The following is a 25,830-nucleotide window of genomic DNA, read 5'->3' on the forward strand; positions in this document are numbered from 1 at the left end:
AATATAAATAATGAGTAACACTCAAAAGACTTCCTATACCAAGTGCTGTGGTTGGTGGTTTAGATGCATCTCATTTGGGGTTCACAACAGGCCTGCTGGGGAATGTGTATTATCAGTCCCACCTTACAGTGAGGAAACTGAGGCACAGAGTAATTTATCCAAGGTCCGGGCTAGTAAGAGGGGGAGTGGAGGATTTGAACTCATACAGGGTAACTCTAGAGATGGTGCTCTTAGCCCTTAACAAGCAAAGAAGACCAGAAGGGAAGGTCTAGCAGTGGGCAGGGAGGGCCCAGGGGACAGTGAGGGGTTGTGATGCTGGAGCACAGGACCTGGAGAGGTGAGGTGGGGGGGTGTGGGGGTGTGGGTTGGAACTAGGGTTTAGGTGGAGAGCTGTTTGATCTCAAAGGCAGCTATGGAATCTGTATGTCAAACTCTGGGCTTTACATAGAGTATTTCATCTGACTTAACCACATCCCTATTGGACAGGTACTATTATCCCCATTTTACAGATAAGAGAACTGAGGTACAGAGAAGTTAAGTAACCTACTCAAGGTCACACGACTGGCTGATCATGGGGCTGGGATATGAAACCAAGGGTCGGCCTCCTAAGCTCACTGTGCCAGCCAGTGTTCTCACGTGAGCGGTAGCCCTTTACATGCCGCCCAGTGTCTCTACCTTTCCCCCAGTCTACACATTCTGTTCCTTCCCACCCATCTTTACTCCTGACCCCCTATCCCACCCGGCACATTCAGCTACAGCCGCCCCGCCCACAAGCACTGAATTCCGACCGTCTTGGGCCCCGAACACTCTCTTCTCCCAGAAAGCTTTGTGTTTCCCCAAATAAAGAGCTCTTTAGCTGGGAGGCCCCGCCCCCTGCGGGCCCCTCCTACGGGCGCAAGCCCGGGGCGGCAGTGGGCGTGTCCCCGGCGGCTGCGCCCGCGGCTCGGGGCGGGGCCTAGCTGGGAGGCGGAGCTTGGTCGCGTCGCTCGGCTGCCGGGCGGCCGGGGAGGCAGACTCTTCTTACAGGTGGCTTCTCTCCCGCCTCTCGTGACCCCCCGCCCCCAGCGCCGTGCGGGCTGCCAAGGGAGCGCCTTTGTGCCAGGCCCCGAGAGCCCGCGACGGCTGCTACGCACCCGGGTCCATTGTTTCGCTTCTCTCTCTTCCGGGCAGGTGCCCGCGGCGCCCGCACGTGCCAAAGCGGCGGCAGGAGAGCAGGGACCCGCGGGCGCGGGCAGGGGCGTCCCGGGCGCGCGGCGCGAGATGAAGTACCTGAAGCCTTGGTGGTCGGACGGCGGCGGCCTCCTGCACCTCACCATCCTGCTGAGCTTGGCGGGGCTCCGCCTGGACCTGGACTTGGACCTGGACCTTTACCTGCTGCTCCCGCCGCCCACCCTGCTTTGGGATGAGCTGCTGCTGGCCGGCGGCCGGACGAGCTTCGCCTACGCGCTCAGCCCCTTCCCAGCCTCGGGAGGGTGGGGGCGCGTGGAGCAGCTGCACCCCAAAGGCCGGGAACCGGACCCCGCGGCGGAGCCCGAGGGCTGGCTGCTTCGGGAGGTGCGCGCGCTGGGGGTCCCTTTCATCCCCAGCACCCGAGTGGATGCGTGGCTGGTGCACAGCGTAGCGGCCGGGGACGCCGACGGGGCCCACGGGCTGCTCGGCGCCGCCGCTGCCGCCTCTTCCGCGGGAGGAGTCAGCTCCAGCTTGGAAGACAGCAGCCAGGCTGCACCGGGGGATGGCGGGGACCCCCGAGCGGCTGCAAGTAGCCCTTCGGCCGCCGGGGAAGAGGAGAAGGCGCCGACAGAACCGACGGCTCAGGTGCTGGACGCCGGCGGCCGCGCGAACCAGGTAACCGGAGAAGGGGACGCGAGCGCAGTGCTGGGGTAGCTGGCCAGGAGCCCTGCAGGCTTGTGACGGACCCACGGAGGGACCACACCCGCTCTGCTTCCACCCTCCTCCCCTGGGTGGTTGCAGTTTGGAGACCACCCTTGCCTCCCCTTTTTGTGAATCTAAACGAAAGCTATTAGTGCGGTCGCTACGGCTTTTAGGTGCTTGAGAAAAAGTAGGCGAGACCATCCGTTTGGTTTTAGAGGACACCTTTCCTGTGTTCGGTGGCCGTCAGGAGTAGTTCGGGGCTGCGGAGGGGAGAAGGCATGCTGGTCATTTTCTTGCCTACGGTCTTCGTTCAGTACCTCGTGTACACGGAGATGTCTTTTTCTGGAACCAGCGGATCCAAAAGGGCCTCTGCCACCGGAAGGACGCGTTTCTCTTAAGAATCCATGCTCCCGGTCTAACATGATGGCCCCTGCCCAGATTTTAACCCAGTTGCATTTCTTTTTTGCTATTTACCCTTGATTAAGGAACCGTGGCCAGCTGGCAGACAGTGCTGCTGTGATCTAACCATTCCCGGCGCCTAACGACCCTCCTCCCTTCTGGACCATGTGTAACTTTTTTTTTTTTTTTTTTTTTTTTTTTTTTTTTTTTGAGAGAGAGAGAGAGCACCAGCAGGAATGAGGGGCGGAGGGATAGGGAGAGAGACAAGCAGAGTCCTGCTGAGAACGGAGCCCAACCCTGGCAAGGTCCCAGGTCCCCAACACCATGACCTGAGCCGAAGTCAGTCATTTAACTGACTGAGCCATTCAGGCACCCCATGTGTAACTTCTTAGGAGCATGAAGAAAGCAGGTACCCTGACGGTCACCTAGTGACTTAACAAGTGCCCTTTGGTTTATGGTTTCAAATCCTTCTGTTTAACATCCTTCTGAAACAAAGTTCACTACGATGGACTGATGGAGTGTCTGTGGTGCTCCCACAGGCTCTTGGTGTCTAAAGACACTTATTACCAATTACCCAGGGTGCCTTCAAAGGGGCCGTTTTAATTATCTCGTGGCCCAAACCTTAGTGTTAGCAGTCGGTATCGATCAACAGGTGTTCCTTGGATGTTGTTTTCGCAGAGTGCAATCTTATGCAAAGTGGGCTAGACAGGTTTGTTTGCCGCTCTCCAGAATTGCCCTGTTAGTGTAGGCGGTTGCCAGACGAGCTTCTCCACCCTCTCCCGGAGGGGTCATTGTGCCGAAGTGCCTGTGATTCACTGTTATGCAGATCCGATTCCTTCCTCTTCCTGAGGCAGGAACTAATGGGGGGGGGGGGGGCACTGAGTCTTGGTGGGCTTTTGTCCAAAACAAAAAGTAGAAGGTTCTTCCTGCTCTCTCATCCGGTCTCGACCTTCACCTGAATCCTCTGCGTCCTAAGGAGTGGTGCGTGCTGCACTCCAGCCTTTCCTGATTCTGTAACTGGGGGGTGTGTGTGTTTGTGTGTGAGTGAAACCCAGTGCCCTGTGCTGTGGCAGATGCCACCCATCTTGCAAAGCATACCAGGGCCTGCAGGGAGGTGAAGCTGTTCACTCTGGGAGGACTTCCTTCCCCTTCTCAGCATTACTACCTATTTGGGCTGGCAAATCTGCTTAGGGGGAAGCTCTGGGGGCCAAGGACTGGCCACATCTCCATGGAGGGTTGAGCCCCACTTTCCTGGGGTGGGGGGAGGATGAAGTTTACACGGGCCAATCTCCTGGCATTGCCTTCTGCAGCCAGCATGCGTGGACCTGCCGGATCGTGGTAGCTGCTGGGGTGCCCTGTTTAGGTTCGTCCTGGCCATGGTCCGCTGTGGAACAACACCTCACAGTTTTCACCTTTATTGGTAAGGCCTTTTAAAAACAGAAGCAAAAAAACCCCAAAGCGCTTCTATCTGGTTGTAAGTTCGTATAGACTGGTAACAGAACCTGAGCTTCCTGATTCCCGTGTTAGCACGTTAATTAAGCACCTGTGCTGTACCCAGGGTCTTCGAACCAGCATGCAGCTGTGTGGGGTGATGCCCCCGCCCCCCCCTTCCCCGGGCCTCAGCACCACTGCTCTCTGATGCTGAACTGACTTTTTCAAGCCGATTGCACCATCCATCAATTCCGAGTTTACAATCTGAAACCTTGATTGGGGGGACAACGGCACCAGGGGTTGCAGTCAGCAGACCTGGGTTTAGCGCTATCACTTACTACTGTCAGGTGATGCTTATTTTAAGGTTCGTGCGAATTAAATGGGAAAAGCATACGTGAAGTGCCAGCCCAGTGCATGGAATGTGATTGTTTCACCTCCGATCTCCCGCTGCCCTCCTTAACCTGCCCCCACTCACTCTGCGCGCCTTTGTCTTGTTGATGAGTCTGCCCAGGTTGTTTGCTTGCTCAGGGGGTGTGGTGTGCTGCAGCCAGACCGCCTGGTTTTGAATCTCAGCTCTACTACTACCACCGCTGTGTCACCTTGGGCCAGTTTCCTGACCTGTCTCTGCTTCAGTTTCCTGACCCTCGCAGTGGGAATCATGAAGGTACTCTCATCGAGGTACCTCCCCCGCCCAGGGGATTGTGAGCCTTCATTCATTCCACATCAGAGGCTCAGACATGTGCAGGGTCCCATCTTAAGCACTTGATACTAGCTACTGGTATCTTTGAAAAGAGGGAGATCTTTGTCCTATGGGAAAATCAGGGGTTTATGGTGTTTGTTTTTAAATAGATAATTCTAGTGGCTTATATTTGAGTTGTACGAGATTCTGGTTCTACAGGATAATTTTCCATAATTTTTGTCCATTTGCAAAAATGTGTTGGAGTGAGGGGTTTTCCAGGTATCAAAAGAGGTACCGCTTTGGTTTCATTTTTTAGTGGGGGCAATCATTATCTGAAAACAGTATCCGGAATTCCCCGGGGCAGACCTGCTTCCCTTCAAAACCACAGGCATTCACTCACAACCGATGGAGCACATGTTTTCAAAGTAGTGCCTGGGTTAAACCAGGACTTGAATGGTTCTTGCAGATTTGAATGTGTGAGCATATTTGAAGATGAGTGACTGCCTGGAGCCAGCCCCAGTATTTGAGAGAGCCTGTCTCCATGTTGAAGCGGAGAAGCTTGTAGTTCTCTTTTTTTTTTTTTTTTTTAAAGATTTTATTTATTTGACAAAGGGAGAGCAGCAGGCAGAGGGAGAGGAAGAAGCAGGCTCGCTGAGCAGGGAGCCAGGTGCGGGTCTCAATCCCTGGACCCTGGGATCATGACCTGGTCCAAGGCAGACTTTTAACCCACTGAGCCACCCAGGCGTCCTGCTTGCAGTCCTTTGGATAATGGTTTAAGCCCCAGAACCAGGACCGTGCACTGGGTGAGACCACGGCAGGACCTCGTGGGCTGGACCGGATGTCTTCAGGTCACTGGAAGAATCTGATACAATCAGTACCCCCTTCTAAGAGTAAAGGAAGATGAGGAAGTTCCTTGATTGTTAGAGTAAAATTTGTTCTTCATTTCAAAAGCAGAGTTAATCCTGGTGCCTGGGCAATTGGAAATAGATGAAATTTCAAACACTTGTTTTTAACTCACAACTGTGATACAGATAGAGTCTTAGACCTTCGTACAACCCAGTATAACAAAGCTTCAGAGAAGGCTCTTTGCTAAAAGACTCGGTAAAAATTCACCTGTGGTCTTATGGGGAAGGATGGCATAGGTCACATATTAGCGTCCCGAGGCTGCAGTAACTGGGTGGCTTGAACGGCAGAACCTTACTGTCTCCAGTTCTGGAGGTGAAAAGTTGAAAATCAAGGTGTGATTCCTTCTGAGGCGGTCCAGGCCTCTCTCCTAACTTCTGGTAGTTCGCTGGCAATCTTTGGCGACCCTTGGTCCCTCCCTCACTCCATTTTAGTTTTGAGTAATCTCCACACCCGCAGGCCTTGAACTCACAGCCCCAAGATCAAGAGGCGACCCTTGGTGTCCACCGTGTCACCCCAGTCTCTGCCTTCTTCACAAGACATTCTCCCTGTGTGCTCATCTGTATCCAGATTTCCCATTTTGTTAGGACACCAGTCATCCTGGATTAGGGCCCGCCCTACTTACCTTAATTACATCTGCAGTGACCCAATTTCCAAATAAAATCACATTCTTAGGTACTGAGGCTTATGGCTTCAACATGTGAATTTTGAGGGACACATGTCAATCCATTACACACTCATGCCCCTTTTCCTGGGAACTCTTGGGGTGTTCAGCTCGCTTAGCAAGTAGGCTGCAACGATTTCTGCAAGCAGCTGGTCTAAGCGTAGGATCATTGGCCGCAGGATTTGGTGTATGCTCATGAGTGAACCTGAGTTGGTTGGTTTGTTTTGCTGACTTCATGTGCAGCTAATCCCAAGGAACCTTACTTCAAACTTTTTCCAGTCAATCCTTCACCTCAGTTTGTGGTTTACAGAACTGTCCCTTCTTCAGTGTCCCTTGTATCCTTTGGCTGCTCTCCATTTTCCCTGCTTCTCAGCTCAGAAATCCAAGTATAGGGCCCAGGCCCTGACCCCAGGGCAGGCTGGGCTGGTTGGTGGGCAAGTGTGCTGGGCTCTGGGGTCAGACCAGCTACTGCAGGTCTCCGCCCCACGGCTGCCTGGCCGTGTGGTCTGGGGCGCACTCCTGAACTTCTCTGCCTTCATTCCCTTCTCTGTGAAGTGGGATGGTAAGAGTACCTTAGGGAGTCGTGGTGAGCATTAAATGAGATCATAGACGTTAGGGGGGGTTGGTACATAGCATGCCCTCGGTAATGTCAATGACCACTGTTCGTTCAGCGGGGGCTGTCATGCCCCTTCCCCGATTTATTACCGTTCGTTCTCTTGCCAGGTACAGGTTTCCAAAGCTCACGTTTTCTCTTCACTGTCATCTGGGGAGCCTCCACCAGCTCACTACCTACCTGCCGATTCGATATTTTGTCATTCGAGGCTCGGCTTGGCTCGGCTCGTGTGACCAAACTCCCAGCTCCCCTAGCTGAGCTCACCTCCCACTACCCATGGCCTACTTTCCACCTCACACTTTCTCCCTTCCTTTTCCCCAGAAAGCCCCGCAGCGCCTCACTCTGTTACCTTTGCCCAGAATGCATCCTTTCATTCCTTCCAAGTCTTCTATTGTTAAGATCTCAGACTCATCTCAACTATCGTCACCTCATCGGCACAGGCATTTCCTGTTCTTCCTCCGAGCCCTGTCGCACTGTGTACCGTTTGGTCTACGGGCCTTGGTGTGCTCTACTTGGAACCGCAGTGTCTTGAGCATGGAAACTGGGTCTTCATTTAACCTGGAGGTAGCAGCAGAGACAGGGTGAAGAGCAGACACCCGCCCAGCCAGCCTCTCCGGAGAACTGCTCATCTATCCCCCGCATGCGCCTTCCAGAACTTCAGGATCCTGTGAGTTTGAATGTGTCTTGGGTCATTCAAGGGTAGAAAGTAGGTCAGATCTGAAGTCCTGATAGGCCATCTGACCATTTAATGCCAGTTTGAGTGGATGGGGGCTGTGGAAAGCTGACTCTCGGGTTGGCATTGTAATTAATCAGGTGGTGAAACTTAGGATTGCCTGAAGTTCTATAGCAGGTTAGTGACCTTACCCAGAAGAGAACAAGTCAGCTTCTCACGCACTGAGTAACCTGCCTCCCACCCACTACAAAACTCCAGGCTTGTGAAGGCACACTTCCCCCTTTGTGGCAGCCTTTTGATACGAAAAAGTTATTCTCATTCTCGGCATCTCGTTGTTAAGGATCTGTGTGAATATTCACATATGCTTCAGGGCAGCTGAAGCCGGCCAGGGCTCCCGCGCACCCCCGGGTCGGTTCCGGTTCCGATAGTTTTGGCAGAGTGTGGACAGGGGCATGGAAGCAAGGCACGGCCTTCAGAGGTTGGAGAGAACTGGGTTCCCATCGGCATCAGGGTTCTTCAGAGAACAGAACCAGTATAATCAGTATACGTGTATGTTTCAGAGATTAATTTCAGCTGGCTGGTGCCATCATGGAGGCTGGCAGGTCCAAACTCTAGGGTACCTGGAAACCCTCCGTGGGCGCTTGCTTCTGCTGCAGGCGTGAGGCAGAATATCATCCTCAGTGAAACCTCCATTTTGCTTTTAAGATCCTTCCACTTGTTGGATGGGGCTCCCTCAGATTCCCAAGATCATCTCTTCCTGAAGGTCACTTGGTTGATGTAGCTGTTAATCACATGTCCTGAATAACAGCCTATCAGCGACACATTGGTTAGCGTTGATTGCATAACCGAGGGCAGTACCTGAGCCACTCTGACCCATGGGACCAGCCCTCACACCACCCCAGCTCCATCTGTGCTGGGCAGCCTCGGTGAGCCGTGGTTTCCAAATTGCAGAAGGGGATTATTAACCTGTTTCTGGGAGATTTTGTAGGAGGAGTACATCACGCCGTATGTCACAGGGCCCATGTAGGTCCTGGCATGTTACTAGATGTGTCACAGAATTTGCTGATTGCCCCAAGCTGGGGGTCGAATCTCCAGGAAACTGCTGTCCTCTGGAGGACCATACCAGACTGCTGGGTCATGCCGGGGCCTGCTTTGGTGTGACAAGAGGAATCCTTCTCTCCATGAGGGGGAAATTGTGCTGAAAGTAGCTGAGTGGATTGGGGATGTTGCATGCTGAGATCGGACTTAGGGAAGAACACGACGGGCAACTCAAATATTTGGAGAGCTGTTATGTAAGGGAGGCCTTGGAATTGTTGAGGAGGTAGACCCTGAACCTGAAGGCTCATCTAAAGGGAAAACTTGTTTGAAGGTAGGCTCTATGCCTAGTGTGGGGCTTGAACTCCCAACCCTGAGATTAAGAATTGCATGCTCTAAGGACCCAGCCAGCCAGGTGTCCCTTTCTTAGCCTTTCTTTCTTTTTTTTTTTTTTTAAGATTTTATTTATTTATTTGACAGAGACACAGTGAGAGAGGGAACACAAACAGGGGGAGTGGGAGAGGGAAAAGCAGGCTTCCCGCTGAGTGGGGAGCCCAATGCAGGGCTTGATCCCGGGACCCTGGGATCATGACATGAGCTGAAGGCAGATGCTCAATGACTGAGCCACCCAGGCGCCCCTTTCTTAGCCTTTCTTAATTGCTGAGTTTTCTCAGGGTGCCTGAGTGGCTCAGCCAGCTAAGCATCTGCCTTTAGCTCAGGTCATGATCCCAGGGTCCTGGGATCGAGTCCCACATCAGGATTCCTGCTCAGCGGGAGTCGACTTCTCCCTCTGCCTGCCATTCCCCCCTGCTTGTGTTCCCTCACTAGCTCTTTCTCAAATAAATAGTCTTAAAAATATAAAAGAGTTGAATCTCTCCGAGGGTGATCAGTTACTAAGTTGCTTGTTAAAATGCAGATATGGGTGCCCACCCCAGACAGGCTGAACTAGAACCTCTCAGGTGGGGGACTGAGGAGTCTGCAGTTTCCCCACCTCCTGGTGATCCATCAGCCCAAGCTTGCCCTCAACCCTAGTGCTCCTCTCCCGTGGCCCCCCAGTATCCCACAACCCCTGCCTGAAAGGGGGGCCTGCCCAGTGAAAGCCTGCCCTTCCCCAAATTTAAGGCCCAGAACAGCAAAAGGCCTGGGCCGCAGGGTTGGGGCTAGTGGTCAGGTTTACCAGACGCTTTCAAGCTGAAGCCACATCTCTCTAGATCCCTGCTGGAGGATGGGGAACTCGCTGCCCAAGAAGGTAATAATAATGAATGCAGAATCTCAACAATCAGTTTGGGGTCCTGACCCCACACATAGTTGAAGATCCATGGAGAACATCTGACTTCCCCCAAACTTAACTACTAATAGCGTAGTGGTAACCGGAAGAGTGGATGACAGGTACTCTGTAGGCTACGTGCATTGCATTCTGTGTCCTTGCCGTAAAGAAAGCTGCAGGAAATACAGTACGGGACTGTAGGAAATCCATGTATAAGCAGCCTCCACGCAGTTCAAACCTGTGTTCCGGCATCAACGGGAGCTTGCACAGAAGGGCAGTTTAAAGCTCTTGCTTAAGTTCTAACACAGGCAAAGCCAAGGTAGAAACATCAGAATAGGAGAGAACTTTCTGGGCAGGTAGAAATGTTCTGCGACAAGTGGAGATGTGAGCCAAGTGGGCGCCTCTGTTGATCAGAATGGTACAGCTGAGGTGTATGCATTCCTGCCTGTGTGAATCTGGCCTAAAACCCCAGATGGACTAGTTCTGCGGGGAGCCTGGGGACTGGTATTGATGACAGAAGCATGGTGGCACGCGACAGTGGCTGACACTGGGTGATGGCTCCAGGGAGATTTTATGTGTTTGAAATGTTCGATAGTAAACATACAAAAACAGTGTGTGTTTTGAGGCCCCCTTGGCCTGCCTTGCCTTCTGGGTTAGCTGGCACAAAATTAAAGAATCATAAATGAAATTCTCCTGCCTACCTCCCTGCTCCCCCAGCCCCTCAGCCCACGTGGAGGGGCCACGTGGCAGGAGAAACAGCACCTGTTAAAATCAGAGCCTGTGAGTGGGTGCCTGTGCCCTTGTGGCCTAGGTGTGGGGGCTCGTGCTTAGAAACACGGCTTCTTTTTATGCTTGCCTTCCAGTGGCCCATCACATGGAATGTGTTTGTTGTAGCCACGGGGAGCATTCCTGCCAGGTGTCCCGCTGTCCCCCCAGGCGCCTCCAGGGGCTTCAGACATGAGTTTAGCGTAGAACACGTGTTGTTAGGAAAATTCTCAAGGTTGTCTTCCAAGAGGAGAGAACAGGGACTCAAGAGATGGGGCCTCCAGGAGCTGTCATCTCGCAGTTCGTGGCCAGTCTTGTTTTGTTTTGTCCATAACAGCCCTCCCCCTACCCCCTTATTCTGAAACAAATCCCAGACATCATTTCTTGTGATTCTTGCGCCAGTTCTTGGCAGGGACTTAGCAAAGAGAAAAGCCCAGCTGCGTCCCGGTCTTACTCTCTCCACGACCTTTACTGACTCTGACAAACTTCTGTAAAGATTGCCGTATATGGAAGAACTCCTCTAAACTTAACCAGAGGATAAACATGAACACCCCTAAACAAGAATCAACTCTTAATTCCTTAATGTCCCTACATTGCCAGTCGATATTCAGGTTTCCCCTGAACACTCTGTGGCTCATCTCTCCACGGTAGGTGTGTTGGACCCACAGTGGGGACAGGATCCACACCTGCCCCACAGCCCAGTGTGCACGCGGGAAAGTGATGCTCACACTGCCAGGGGGCGTCGTTTCTGGCCCCCTCCCGCCGCCCCCACCCTGGGGTGGGGGGTGCCAGCCCTTCCCTACACTGATCTGCTCAGAGTGGGGTGGTGTAGTGGCCGTGTGGGTGGGGTCCTGGCAGGAAGCAGAATGTCCCCTCGCTGGCCCATGTGAAGGGACTTCATGAATGACTTGGTACAGGAGGTGGGGGGGTTGGCGAGGGGTGTCCGAGCACCCAGAGACCAACCACGGGGTGGGGGGTGGTGAGGGAGGAGAGGCGTGAAAGTGTTACCAGAGCGTAGTGAGGAGGGTGCACTCACCAGTCCCTGAAGATCAAGGGGGAGAAATGCCCTGACCTCGGCCTTGTTCATCCTCCAGTCTCCTGCCTCTGCCTCCCACTGGCGAGCCCAGCTGGAAGGCAGCCTGCTCCGGAGCCCCAGAGCTTTACCAGGGACAGCTTCTGCGGGCACACCGAGATCGGGAGGGACAAGCAAGAACTAGTACAGTGGCTGAGAGGCAGCTAGGAAGGCTGCAGAGGTCTGCAGCCAAATCCTGGTTCTGTCACTTAAAAGCTGTGTGACTTAGGGCAAGTTGCTTAACCTCTCTGGGCCTCTGCTTCCTGCTCTGTCCCAGGAGGTAACAACAGTCCCTATCTTACAGGGATGCTGAGCAGCATAAATGAGATCATGTATGGGGTGCCTGGCCCACAGCGAGTGCTCAATAAATGTGAGCTATAATTATTATAAATGGCTATTAAAAACCACCCAGGCCAAATAGGACACAGCCTCTCTTTATCTGGCTCCTTGTTTCTCTTTAGACCTGATGACTCCAGCTTGCCTCCAGCCTAGAGACAGGCCACACAATTCTTTGGCCTTTACCCCTCTCGCTCTGATGTCATGCTTCTCTGTAGGCACCACATTGTTCTTTGTCTTTGAAGGTTCATCCAGCCCTAAAGGTCAAAGCAGGTCTCAGTTGATCCTCCTCCAGAAGCATAAATGAAAGGCCCAGTTAAGCCAGCTGGGACTGTTCACAAAGACTTTTTTCAGGGTCAAACTCTGCATCACAGTATTCAGGTCCCAATACATTATAATAAGTACAGGCTTGGAAATCATGTTGCCAGTTATCAGGAACATCAGAGAGTCCGCAGAAAGAGAAGCCCAGCTTTGCCCCTCTTGTCCCCTTCCCACCACCTCCACTGACTCAGAAAACCTGAGTGCTGGGTTCTGCTCCTTAACATTGGGGGCAGAGGTGAGTAACAGCTGAAGGACAGCTTTCGTTAGTTTCCAGCCCCTCAGGAAAGAAAAGATCCAAATAATTGTCATTTTAGATGGAGTAGGATAAGTGTCGTAAGGGAAATCCGGAAGCCATTGTATTTGAGACGTGGGCTGAGTTTTAGCTGAGGCACCTAAAATGGCACGTTCTGGACCCATGCAGAGGAAGAGATGAGTCACCTCCCAGCCAAGAGGGCTGTGGTGGAGAGGACCTTTCTGGCCGGTGCCAGTTCAGTCCAAGTCACTGGATTTTTTAGCTCTGGTTATTAGGCGCCGCAGCTCCCAAGTTTACGATGGCTTCCTATGGCAAGCATGGAACTTCCTTTTTTTTTTTTTTTGAGTCTCAACCCCACAAAAGTAAAAATCACCTACACACAAATAAAAAGTAACTTAATGATAGGTTTGAGTGACCTGTTCTTCAAGAGCATGGCCCATAAATCTCCAGTCTATACAACCATGCTTCTAAAGCACATATACTCTGTATGTATCCTAGGTCCGTGTCACTGAGTGGAGGAAAATAGGAAGAGAGCAAAGATAAGAATGACTGGTGCCAGGGCCTGTCCTCCTTTCTCTTGACCTTCTGATGGAGTGGCCAGCAGTTAGTCTTTAATTGCAACTCTTCAGAATCACAGAGTAGAAAGGAGTAGTAATTAGTATAACATCTTAAATGTATAAAGTGCTTTTCCTCCACTAATTCCTTAAAATGTTAGGAAATATCCTTTCACTTCAACGGACACGGAAACAGAGGGTCAGAGTGGCCCAAGGTCATACAGCTGATAGGCCTTTTTACTCAGCCATTTTTGGATCTGAGCCCTCCATATGGCTTTTTTTTTTTCTTTTAAGATTTTATTTATTTTGAGAGCCAGTGAGCACGAGGGGAGGGAGGGGGCGAGGCAGAGGGAGGAAAAGAATCTGAAACTGACTCTGCTGAACACTAAGCCCCACCCGACCTGATCCTGACCTGAGCCGAAATCAAGACTCAGACTCTTAACCACTGAGCCACCCAGGCACCCCTCCATAGGGCTTTCGAGGCCCTTTGTACTTAGACTATAAATGCAATAAACCTTTTTGTACTTTCTAAATAGAAATGTTATAATATTGAATCTTCTACCCCTCCCTGCCTTGAGATCTGGTCTCCTTTCTTCTTGCCAAGATAAAATTTTTAACTGTGATGTCACAGATTGGGTTCCCTGGGAGGGAGACTCTGAGATCAAGTGCCATGGGCACTACAAATAGAGACGGGAAGATAAAAAGAAAGTGGGATTGGACAGAAGCAGAAGTTAAGCTTGATGCAGGCTAACGAAACCAGGAGCTTGGGGGCTAACGTGGTTCATCACAGTCGTCCCACACTGGGCCAAGATGGCCAGGCCTTTATACCCTCCCTGCTCAGTCATGGGATGTGGGTGCCCAGGGAAGGGTATGACATTAGGAGAAGTGGCTGTCAGCAATTGAGGTGTTCTTAAAGGCACAGCTAGAGGCTCTCTGCCCACTTGTCCTTCCTTGAGGGCAGTCTGGGCTACATAGCTCCATGGGCGGCACACTAACCCAAGGAAAATTCTTCTCATTTGTCACTTCTCATAACACATCTCTGTTAGCTTTATGGCAGCTGTCAGGAAATGATAGTTGAATGAATGAGTGAAGAACCAGCTAAGAAAATACTGAATACCTAAGGCTGTACATGTTAAAGCATCTCTCTTCCACAGGTCTGTGGAATTCCACCTGCCATCAAGATTCCTTTTTTTTTTAAGACTTTTTTTTATGTACATATTTTTTTATTTTTATATTTTAATAAACATATAATGTATTTTTATCCCCAGGGGTACAGGTCTGTGAATCGCCAGGTTTACACATTTCACAGCACTCATCATAGCACATACCCTCCCCAATGTCCATTTCCCCACCACCCTCTCCCGTCCCCCCTCCCCCCAGCAACCCTCAGTCTGTTTTTTGAGATTGAGTCTTTTATGGTTTGTCTCCCTCCCAATCCCATCTTTTCATTTTTTCTTTTCCTACCTCCCCCCAACCCCCCGCATTGCATCTCCACTTCCTCATATCAAAGAGATCATATAATAGTTGTCTTTCTCTGATTGACTTATTTCGCTAAGCATGATACCCTCTAGTTCCATCCACGTCATCGCAAATGGCAAGATTTCATGTCTTTTGATGGCTGCATAGTATTCCATTGTGTATATATACCACATCTTCTTTATCCATTCATCTTTTGATGGACATCTAGGCTCTTTCCACAGTTTGGCTATTGTGGACATTGCTGCTATAAACATTTGGGTGCACATGCCCCTTCGGAGCACCACGTTTGTATCTTTAGGATATATACCAAGTAGTGCAATTGCTGGGTCATAGGGTAGCTCTATTTTCAGTTTTTTGAGGAACCTCCACACTGTTTTCCAGAGTGGTTGCACCAGCTTGCATTCCCACCAGCAGTGTAGGAGGGTTCCCCTCTCTCTGCATCCTCGCCAGCATCTGTCATTTCTTGACTTGTTAATTTTAGCCATTCTGACTGGTGTGAGGTGGTATCACATTGTGGTTTTGATTTGTATTTCCCTGATGCTGAGTGATGTGGAGCATTTTTTCATGTGTCTATTGGCCATCTGGATGTCTTCTTTGCAGAAATGTCTGTTCATGTCCTCTGCCCATTTCTTGACTGGATTATTTGTTCTTTGGGTATTGAGTTTGATAAGCTCTTTATAGATTTTGGATACTAGCCCTTTATCTGATATGTCGTTTGCAAATATCTTCTCCCATTCTGTCAGTTGTCTTTTGGTTTTGTTAACTGTTTCCTTTGCTGTGCAAAAGCTTTTGATCTTGATGAAATCCCAATAGTTCGTTTTTTCCCTTCTGTTGCCTTTGGCGATGTTCCTAGGAAGAAGTTGCTGCGGTTGAGGTCAAAGAGGTTGCTGCCTGCATTCTCCTCAAGGATTTTGATAGATTCCTTTCTCACATTGAGGTCCTTCATCCATTTTGAGTCTATTTTTGTGTGTGGTGTAAGGAAATAGTCCAATTTCATTTTTCTGCATGTGGCTGTCCAATTTTCCCAGCACCATTTGTTGAAGAGGCTGTCTTTTTTCCATTGGATATTCTTTCCTGCTTTGTCGAAGATTAGTTGACCATAGAGTTGAGGGTCTATTTCTGGGCTCTCTATTCTGTTCCATTGATCTATATGTCTGTTTTTGTGCCAGTACCATACTGTCTTGATGATGACAGCTTTGTAATAGAGCTTGAAGTCTGGAATTGTGATGCCACTAACTTTGGCTTTCTTTTTCAATATTCCTTTGGCTATTCGAGGTCTTTTCTGGTTCCATATAAATTTTAGGATTATTTGTTCTATTTCTTTAAAAAAAATGGATGGGATTTTGATAGGGATTGCATTAAATGTGTAGATTGCTTTAGGTAGAATAGACATTTTCACAATATTTGTTCTTCCAATCCATGAGCATGGAATATTTTTCCATTTCTTTGTGTCTTCCTCAATTTCTTTCATGAGTACTTTATAGTTTTCTGAGTACAGATTCTTTGCCTCTTTGGTTAGATTTATTCCTAGGTATCTTATGGTTTTGGGTGCGATTGTAAATGGGACTGACTCTTCAATTTCTCTTTCTTCTGTCTTGTTAGTGTAAAGAAATGTGACTGATTTCTGTGCATTGACTTTATATCCTGACACTTTACTGAATTCCTGTATAAGTTCTAGCAGTTTTGGAGTGGAGCCTTTTGGGTTTTCCACGTATAGTATCATATCATCTGCAAAGAGTGATAGTTTGACTTCTTCTTTGCCAATTTGGATGCCTTTAATTTCTTTTTGTTGTCTGATTGCTGAGGCTAGGACTTCTAGTACTATGTTGAACAGCAGTGGTGATAACGGACATCCCTGCCGTGTTCCTGACCTTAGCGGAAAAGCTTTCAGTTTCTCCATTGAGAATGATATTTGCGGTGGGTTTTTCATAGATGGCTTTGATAATATTGAGGTATGTGCCTTCTATCCCTACACTTTGAAGAGTTTTAATCAGGAAGGGATGCTGCACTTTGTCAAATGCTTTTTCAGCATCTATTGAGAGTATATATGGTTCTTACTCTTTCTTTTATTAATGTATTTTATCACATTGATGGATTTGCGGATGTTGAACCAACCTTGCAGCCCTGGAATAAATCCCACTTGGTTGTGGTGAATAATCCTTTTAATGTACTGTTGGATCCTATTGGCCAGTATTTTGGTGAGAATTTTCGCATCTGTGTTCATCAAGGATATGGGTCTGTTAATTCTCTTTTTTGTGGGATCCTTGTCTGGTTTTGGGATCAAGGTGATGCTGGCCTCATAGAATGAGTTTGGAAGTTTTCCTTCCATTTCTATTTTTTGGAACAGTTTCAGGAGAATAGGAATTAAGTCTTCTTTAAATGTTTGGTAGAATTCCCCTGGGAAGCCGTCTGGTCCTGGACTTTTGTTTGTTTGGAGATTTTTGATGACTGTTTCAATCTCCTTACTGGTTATGGGTCTGTTCAGGTTATCTATTTCTTCCTGGTTCATTTGTGGTAGTTTATATGTCTCTAGAAATGTGTCCATTTCTTCCAGATTGTCAAATTTGTTGGCGTAGAGTTGCTCGTAGTATGTTCTTATAATTGTTTGTATTTTTTGGTGTTGGTTGTGATCTGTCCTCTTTCATTCATGATTTTATTTATTTTTTTTAAGATTTTATGTATTTATTTGACTGAGAGAGAGAGCACAAACAGGGGAGCAGCAGAGGCAGAGAGAGAAGCAGGCTCCCCAGTAAGCAAGGAGCCCAGTGCAGGGCTTGATCCCAGAACCCTGGGATCATGAGCTGAGCTGAAGGCACACTTAGCCAACTGCAGACCCTTAACCAACAGAGGCGCCCCAACCACCAACAGCTTTCTTATTGCCAGTTCCTGTGAAGACGTTTCTGTCCTTACCTTATGTAGCCTCCAAGCAGCATTCAACACCATCAGCCACTCCATCCTTCTCGAAACACTTTCAGATTCTGAGACATTACTGTCCCCTGGCTTCCCCTGTACCTCACTTCCTACCCTCCTCAGTCTTGGCTGGTTCCTCTGCGTGACTGCAGAATGTTGTGGTTCCTTGGGACCGGGTGCCAAGCCCCCTTCTCCTTGCTTTGTACTCTCTTCCTAGAACCCTGTGCGGGTTTTGTTGTTGCTGTTGATGGCGTTCCCAGTTTATAACTCCAGTTCAGACATTCACTCTCAATTCCAGATTTCCATCTCAGCCGTGTAGTGGACATTTCTACTTGACTTTTCACATGTCAAATTTAACATATCCAAAATGGAAGAACTCACTGTGTTTTTTTCCCCTGTTCTCTCCATAACTGTCTGCCAATTTATTCAAGCCAGAAATCTAGGAGTCATCCTTCATTCTTCTCTTCACTTTATCTCCTACTTCTGTCTGTCAGCAACCCTGTGTGTTCTTTCTCCACAGTGCATGGGTTCTTCCACTTCTCTTTCCATTGCCACCGCCCTCTTCCAGATTCTCCTCTACTCTCTCTTAACTTACGGCAGCAGCCCACTCACTGGTCTCCCCACTTCTACTCTTGAATTTGTACAGACAGAATGGGAGGAGGGGAGTAGAATCCTGTGCTATTAACAATAAGAAAAAGCCTGACACCCCAATTAAAAAAAAAAGGGCAAAGGCTACAAATAGTCACAGGAAGGAAGTACAGATGCTTTAAAGCTTGTGAAAAATGTTCAGCCTCACTGAATAGAAAGTAAAATTACAATGAGATACCAATTTTCATCTATCAAATTGGCCCTTTTATCCACTGGGGGTGGGAATTTAAACTACCACAAACATTTTGAAGGGCTATTGGATAAAATCCATCAAATAAAAAAAATGCACGCCTCTTTTGACTCAGCATAAATTTTGGAAATTTATTCTACTTGCACGTGTATACAAAGAAGGATGGATGAGACGTTTTAATACTGTTAGAAGGAAATATTGGAAACTAAGGAAGTAAGTTATGGTAACAGGCCCATGAGTACACTGGAGGTTATCTGTGCCTTCAGTGCCTCCCTCTCTTCACACAGCAATTTTCTGTTTCTTCAGATCTCAGCCCAAATACCACCTCTCCTCTGAGCCCTTCCCTGGCCCCATTCTAAAGAAGGTCTCTTTCTTTGACTTGCCATCACTTGCATTCATTTGCATTTCTGGCTCCCTCCCTTTAAATGAAAACTTGGAAGTGCCAAACAATGTATGTTTTCACTGTTGTATCCCCAGCATCTCATGTAGTGTTTGGCATTTGGTATGTATGAATTGAATGAGTGACTAAAAAAATTGTTGAATCTCAAATAAAAGTCCATATATTGTCCTTACTGGTGAACCATTAAAAGCATTCCCACTGAAGTCAGGAGCAGAGTGAGCATGTCAGGTACGATTTTCTGATTTAACGATGTATTTGGTCTTCACCCCCCTTTCTGGCCCAGAGCTCCCAAAACTGTGGGTTTCCTAAAGGTTAAGAGCAATGGGAGCATCTTTTGCTATGTACTCTCTGGTCTTTTGTCTTCAGTTCTTAAAGTATCTCCAGAGCCATAAAGGTAAAAGGAGTGTCTTTTTTTTTTTTTTTTTAAAGATTTTATTTATTTATTTGACAGACAGAGATCTCAAGTAGGTGGAGAGGCAGGCAGAGAGAGGAGAAAGCAGGCTCCCCGCCGAGAAGAGAGCCCGACGCGGGGCTGGATCCCAGGACCCTGGGATCATGACCTGAGCAGAAGGCAGAGGCTCTAACCCACTGAGCCACCCAGGCACCCTGAGTGTCTTGTTTTTTATAACAAGCCCGCTGCAAGCACTCTTGATCTATGTTAATAAGGTGACTTTTGGAAAGTCCCTAAAATGGGGCGAGCCAGGGCAATCTGCCAGATGATTAGAGGGTTGGAACTTTTGGCCCCTACCTCTCAGACCTCTGGGGAGGCAAGAGCAACTGGAGACTGAGTTGATGATTTATTCAGTTATGCCTACATAAAGAAGCCTCCGTAAAAACCCTGAGGGATAGGGTTCAGAGACCTTCCAAGCTGGTGAACACTTGGAGGTGCCGCCCTGCGTCTGGAACCTCTGTGAACTTGGTCTGTGTACCTCATTGTTCCTGAGTTAACAATCTTCTATAATGAAACAGTCACCTAGTAAGTAAAATTTTTTTCTCAAGATCTGTGAGCCACTCTAGCATATTAAATAAACCCAAGGGAGGGGGTTTTGGGAACCTCCAGTTTACAGCCAGTGATTCTGAAGCACAGGTGACAACCTGAACTTGCACTTGGCATCTCAAGAGAGGCAAGTGGGAAGTCTTGTGAGACTAAGCCCTTAACCTGTGGGATCTAATGCGATCTTCAGGTAGGTAGTGGCAGAATTGAGTTAGCTTACAGGACGCCCAGCTGGGTTGCAGAAATTGCGTGGTGTGTGGAAACGCACATATCTAGTGTTGAATGAAGTAGTGTTGTAGTTAAGAGTATCAAAAGTAGACACACCGATAGTGTTTTCCTTGAATCAGGTATCACCGTTATTGTTGAACATTACTCTGGAAGCATAACAAAAGAAATTGGGCAAGAAAATGAAATCTGAAATTTAAATGTTGGAAGAGCTGAAAACGATAAAACAACTGATAAGACTACTGTACACTTTGGGGAGAAAATACAGGTTAACAAGATTTAATGCAAGAATATTTGAGGCAACCTTTCCAAAGTGATTTTGCCATGTGTGGATTTTTAGGGCAACTCATTTAGTGAGATGTAATTTCAAACTTTAAAAAAGTTGCAAGAATAGTATATGTCCTTTACTCAGATTTACCTGTTTGCATTTTGCCCCATTTGACTTTTCTGTTTTGCAATTATAGTTAGCTATCCATCTGTACATAATTCTTTTTGTTGTGAAACATGTAAGAGTGAATTGAAGCCATTTTGTCCCTCAATACCCAAATACTTAAATGTATATTTATCAAAATCAGGAAACTAACGCATATCTAAGACTCCTATCGAATGTGTCCATACTCTTTTGTCCCAGAAATGTCCTGTATAATACATTTTTCCTCCTGGGTCAGCATCTAACCCAGGATCACATTTTATGTGCCGAGTCTCTTAGTCACTTTTAATCTGGAAAAGTTCCTCAGCCTTGGTTTTCTTGACCTCTGGATTTTGGAAGAGCATCAGTCAGTTGTTTTATAAAATGGCCCCAATTTTTATTTATTTTTGATGTTACCTCATGATTGAGATTATGAATTCTGGGCAGGAATAACAGAAGTATGGTATCTCTGTGTCAAGAGGCACATGATATTGGTTTATTTCCATTCCGTGATGATGGATTTTACCACTTGGCTGAGGTGGTGCTTGCCATGTTTCTCCTGTAGTGTCACTATTTAAATATGTTTCTCATCAAACTTTACTCCCTAGTTTTAGCATCCATTGATGATTTTCTAACCCTACCATTCTCCCTCTGTATTTATTAGTTGCATTGTGCTGTAAGAAATTTTTCCCCCTCATTATTTATATTTATAAAATATATTTTTATATTTTTGTATCTTTGTATATTTAATATATATTTATATTCAAATGGACTCATTGATTATTCCTTTTAATGGGTTATTCATTATTATAAGGTAGGATTTTTAACCAATTTCTGCTTCTTGTAAAGTGAGTAGTGTTCATACAGAATTTCTCTACGTCCAGGTTGTCTCTTCTAGAGTTTTTAGGCAGGCCATTACCACTCTCAAAGTCCTCCCCCCCGACCCCAAAAAATCCTTCCCAGACTAAAGTTTACTGGTTTCCTTATGGGCTTTATCCAGGCCTGTATTAGTTACCTGTTCCCTTTGTTTCATTTGTATAACGTCAGAACATCTTCTCGTGTTTGCAAGTTCATGTGTTGTAACTCACATACTACACACTACACATTAACGAGAGACCTTGCTTCACAGCTCTAAAATAGGTCATGCAATTTAGAGTTCAGAAGCTCTTGTGCCCACTGATAGCAAATTTATAAATGAAGTTAGCTGCCTCAGGATTCCAGAATTTTGGATTTGATTAAGCAGGCTTGCCTTGGCAAAAGATAGACATTGAAAGACTGATGACCAGTTACTTTTTCCTTCCTTCCCCAAATTTGGATAGGAATCAGAATTGTACTTGCAGGAAGGAGAGCAAGATAATGGCAGCTCACCCATTGGAAGAGGATCCCTATCAAAGTCTGTGGATGTTATGTCTGGGAGTTCATCTGTTCATCAAATACCTAGTAAGGGTCTACCATGTGGCAGGTTCTTGGATAGGCAGTGGGCATACAGGAACTAAACAGCCTCTACCCTCAAGAAACTAGCATTCTAAAAGGATAAATGACAGATAGATTCAGCTGGTGCTCAATGCTATGAAAAAAAAGTAAGGGATATACTGATGGGAGAGGTGCTTTTTTTTTTTTTTTTTTTTTTTTTTTTAAATAAAAGATGGTACTATTTGAATAGAGATCTAAAGCTTCAAAGCCATGGGGCTGGGGATGGGAGAGTGAGCAGAGGGAGAGCCCTGTAAGCAGAAGGAGCAATGAACAGCAGCTGAAAGGTGGGAGAGTGCCTGGTATGCCTGAGGCTGAGCTGAAGAATCAGCCAAAGAATAGTTGGTGAGGTAGGATAATAGAAAAGGTCCTTGGATGCCAGGTAAAAAACCTGTTTCCAGGAGGAGAGAGTAAGGAAGGGAAATGCTGCTGATGGGTCTGGTAAGGTGAGTGTGGAGAACTGTCAGCTTGGAGAGTGCCTTTTGAAATGTTTCAGAATGCCCACTGGAATGGGTTCAAGAGAGAATGCAGGGAGTCCAGATGACTCTGGAGGATTATGCTCTAAAAGGGACCAGAAAAATGGGATTGTACCTAGAGAGTTATATGGGACACCAAGGGAGGGATTTTTAAAGAGATCTTAGCTGTTGGTTAGTGGTGAGAGTATCCAGACAAGAAACACTGGATGCAGAAGAGGATAGAGGTGCAGCAACAGTGTCCTTGAGCACATGAGCAGGACTGTGCACAGAGACTAACTGAGGCAGGAACAAGACCAACACCGCATCAAGAGGGAAGCCACGTGTGTCAGTTAAGGGCAACGAATAGAGAAGCATGTAAAATCAAGTGCCCACTAGCATGTCAGCGTCCTTTTTCTGCTCATTTTATTTCCTCGCTTCTGGCATCTGTAGATTTTTAGATTTCTTTGACCTCCGTGTGTGTGTGTGTGTGTGTGTGTGTGTGTGTGTGTAATTAGCGTTTCTCTGCTTTGTAGTGTGGGGGTGGTGCTGCTGTCCTTGAGTTTAGTGCAGTGTGCTATGCTGCTGAAAGAGAAAAATTAAACGTTGATCTTCTGAAGAGTTTGAGGCCTTGATGTTAGAGAGGGGGAAATTGTGCGCTTTTCGCATAATTAAAAGTATCAGTATATACAGTGTATGTTAATGGTTAACTTTTAAATCTCCAGTTAAATTAAAAAGTAGGACTCATATGGGTAAGCACAGTCGAAAATACCTATGGAGATGCTAGTCTAAGCTTTGTTGTTAACTTTTTTTTTTTTAATAAAAACGCACTTTTCCTGACTTTAAAAGAAACATTTGTTGTAAAATATTCAAACAATAATGTATAAAGTGTAGGCAGTTCTTTTCACCCACATTTCCCCAACCTTCTTCCACCTTTCAGAGAGAACAATTAATACCTTGTAATAATACTTTTCCAGACTCTTCTATATATATTTGATCACTGTTTCCAGCTTAGCTGTTTGATCTATTTTCAACAGAAAATGAAGTAAAAACTGCCTATTGGCCACACTGATTTCTAAATCTAATCAAATTTGTCAGTATTTTAAACTCCAGGCTTATAAATGCATATAATTTAAATTACACAGATTCAACAGCCTGTGTCTTGGTGAGTTTCTTGGGCTTTGTTTCAGAATTAAAATGTTTCTTAAATACTGAAATAATGCAATGCTGATCTTAGCTTTTGACTTAACAGTTTTTATGATCACTGAGCAGTAAATATAATGCAGTTTTAAAGGTTGTTTGACTTCTTTGGGGAAGTATGAACTTCTATGTAGCACATTTTTGGGTACTTTTATAGGAGAATGAAGTACTGAGAGAGAGGCATGAAGCTATGGGTCACAACTCTCAGAATGAGGAAAATGAGCAAAGAGTATCAGCCCAAGAAAAATCACTACAGCAGAAGAATGAGGATGAAAGTAAAATAGCAGATAAACCTGACTGGGAGGCAGAAAAGACCATGCAATCTAGAAATGAGGTAAGCATATCCAAGTGGCTCAGCCTTACCATTTTGGCTATAAGGTTTTTTTTTTTTTTCCTTTTTAAGATTTTATTAGAGACAATGAGTGCACAGGAGTGGTGGGGAGGGCCAGGGAGAGAGGAACAAGCAGACTCCCCCGGTCAGCAGGGAGTTCGATGATGATGAGCTTATGGGTCTAGATCCCAGGATCCCAACCTGAGCCCAAGGCAGATGCTTAACCAACTGAGCCACCCAGGTGCCCTAGTAAGATAGATTTTATGGCTTTAACAGTATGTGTTGGTAATCAATTTTCCATGTAAGTGCCCTACTAGAAGCAAATCAGATATATGAAAATATGTATTTTTTAATAGATGTGGTAGTAGTAATTTGATTTACGAAAGAATCAGCCCATAAAATTAGTTATCTTTGGTTAAACTCAAGATAGTGTTTAGAGGGGGAGTATTTATATACACCCCCCCCCCCCGGGAAGTTGCTTCTGATTTTGCTGTTTGCCGTGGCAAGGGATAAAGTAACTGCCATGCTAAACCCAGGAATCCTCAACCAGCCCTCTGTAGAGGCACCAAGCTGGCTAGGTCTGGGTTAGTGAGGCAAAACAACTTGAAGGCAAATCATACATCTCGGTTAACTGAAAGAATGTCTTAGTTGTCCACTTTTGTGTAAGCTCTAATGTCTCAAAATTCTTATATAGTAGACAGAAAAACTCTGTTGCATGGACTTCAAACAGATGTAAAGGCCCTTAACTAGAAAGCATGTAACACATCTGATGAGATTTTGATAAGGGGTTTTTGTTGTTGAAGAAGTGAGGGCATGTTTAAGGGTAACATCAAAGAATAAGGAAACTCTCAAGGACCAGTAAAACATGAAGCTGTTAGCCCCATCAGGGCAGAAGGGAATCTGGGAAGAGCAAGCCCTCAGTTGTCTCTAAGGCACATCAGTCCCTCCTTCCATCTCAGATCTGTGTCTTGGATAGACCCAGGCCAGGGCCTGGCTCAGTAGGAATTAGCCTCTCTGTCTGCCATCTCCATGGGCACTGAAGGGAACACATAAAGGTTTAATGAAACATACCTGACTGGCCTGAAGGATCAGTCCATAATTCACTTAAAGCAGAATGGGCTTCATACCGTACCTATGTTCTAAATATTAAGGTTTTCTTTTCTGCACATGGTTTTATTTACCTACAATTTTAAGGTTTTCACAGGAATCCAGATTTGTGCTGATACTCTTGCTCAGACACTTCTGACCATCTGCAAATTGTGGTCAATGATTGGGCCAGGACTATGACTCAAGTTTGGGCTCATTAACAGAAATAGAGCTCTTCTGAAATATCTTAAAAAATTAAAAACCACTTTGAATTAAGTCAAGTTAGCAAATAAGTCTCCAGCCCACTAAGAATGTATGATTTGCTAGTAAATGAAGAAATCTGATCTACCAGTTGAGCTTAGATGGTCCTGTAGCATCTATAGACACAGAAAGCCTTAGATTCATTGTATTATGTGCCCTGAAAACATGGCCTCATAGAACCCAAGGTATTTAGTGGAAAGGGAAACCAAATATTTGTATACACTTACAAATATTTGTATACACTTTAAAAAAAAGGGGGGGGAACCCTCAAGTACAAAGCTAGGGGAGGGGAGTTCAGGAATGTGAACTTACTAAAAAGTAAAGATAAAACCCCTATGATAGACCAGAACCAGAAATCTTGAATAAAAGTATTTTAAGTGCATAGCAGAACTCAAAAGCAACGGGGCGCCTGGGTGGCTCAGTGGGTTAAAGCCTCTGCCTTCGGCTCAGGTCATGATCCCAGGGTCCTGGGATCGAGAGCCCCACATCGGGCTCTCTGCTCAGCAGGGAGCCTGCTTCCCTTCCTCTCTCTCTGCCTGCCTCTCTGCCTACTTGTGATCTCTGTCTGTCAAATAAATAAATAAAATCTTTAAAAAAAAAAAAAAAAGGAACTCAAAAGCAAGAAAGGGAACTCTGTAGATACAACAAAAAGGCGACTCAGGGGCACCTGGGTGGCTCAGTGGATTAAAGCCTCTGCTTTCAGCTTAGGTCATGATCCCAGGGTCCTGGGATCAAGCCCCGCATAAGGCTCTCTGCCTCCTTGTGATCTGTCAAATGAATAAATAAAAAATCTAAAAAAAAAAAAAAAGGGGCGACTCAAATCCATAATTTAAAAGCTATTCAGACAACCAAAACTGAAGCAGCCCCAGTGAAAATATGAATACAGAGGTCACAGATGAGACTGGGGTTGAACAGATGAGAAATGAGGTCTTGAGCCC

At 46.7% G+C, this 25,830-nt stretch overlaps 1 protein-coding gene across 2 annotated transcripts in view; it reads left to right on the forward strand.

Moving 5' to 3' along the window:
* Positions 1–968: 968 nt before the first annotated feature.
* NFE2L3 (NFE2 like bZIP transcription factor 3) overlaps positions 969–25,830 on the forward strand; it is a 28,946-nt gene continuing 4,084 nt past the window's right edge. Inside the window, exons 1-2 of one of the 2 annotated variants that reach the window (XM_080818511.1) lie at positions 969–1,845; positions 23,372–23,548. In XM_080818511.1, coding sequence (XP_080674637.1) covers positions 1,261–1,845; positions 23,372–23,548 — 762 coding nt within the window. In that variant the 5' untranslated portion in view covers positions 969–1,260. The remainder of the gene's footprint in view (positions 1,846–23,371; positions 23,549–25,830) is intronic. The other variant, XM_080818512.1, reaches the window with a different exon arrangement.

The sequence above is a fragment of the Martes martes genome (genome assembly GCF_963455335.1).
Source record: "Martes martes genome assembly, chromosome: 11".
Classification (NCBI taxonomy): domain Eukaryota; kingdom Metazoa; phylum Chordata; class Mammalia; order Carnivora; family Mustelidae; genus Martes; species Martes martes.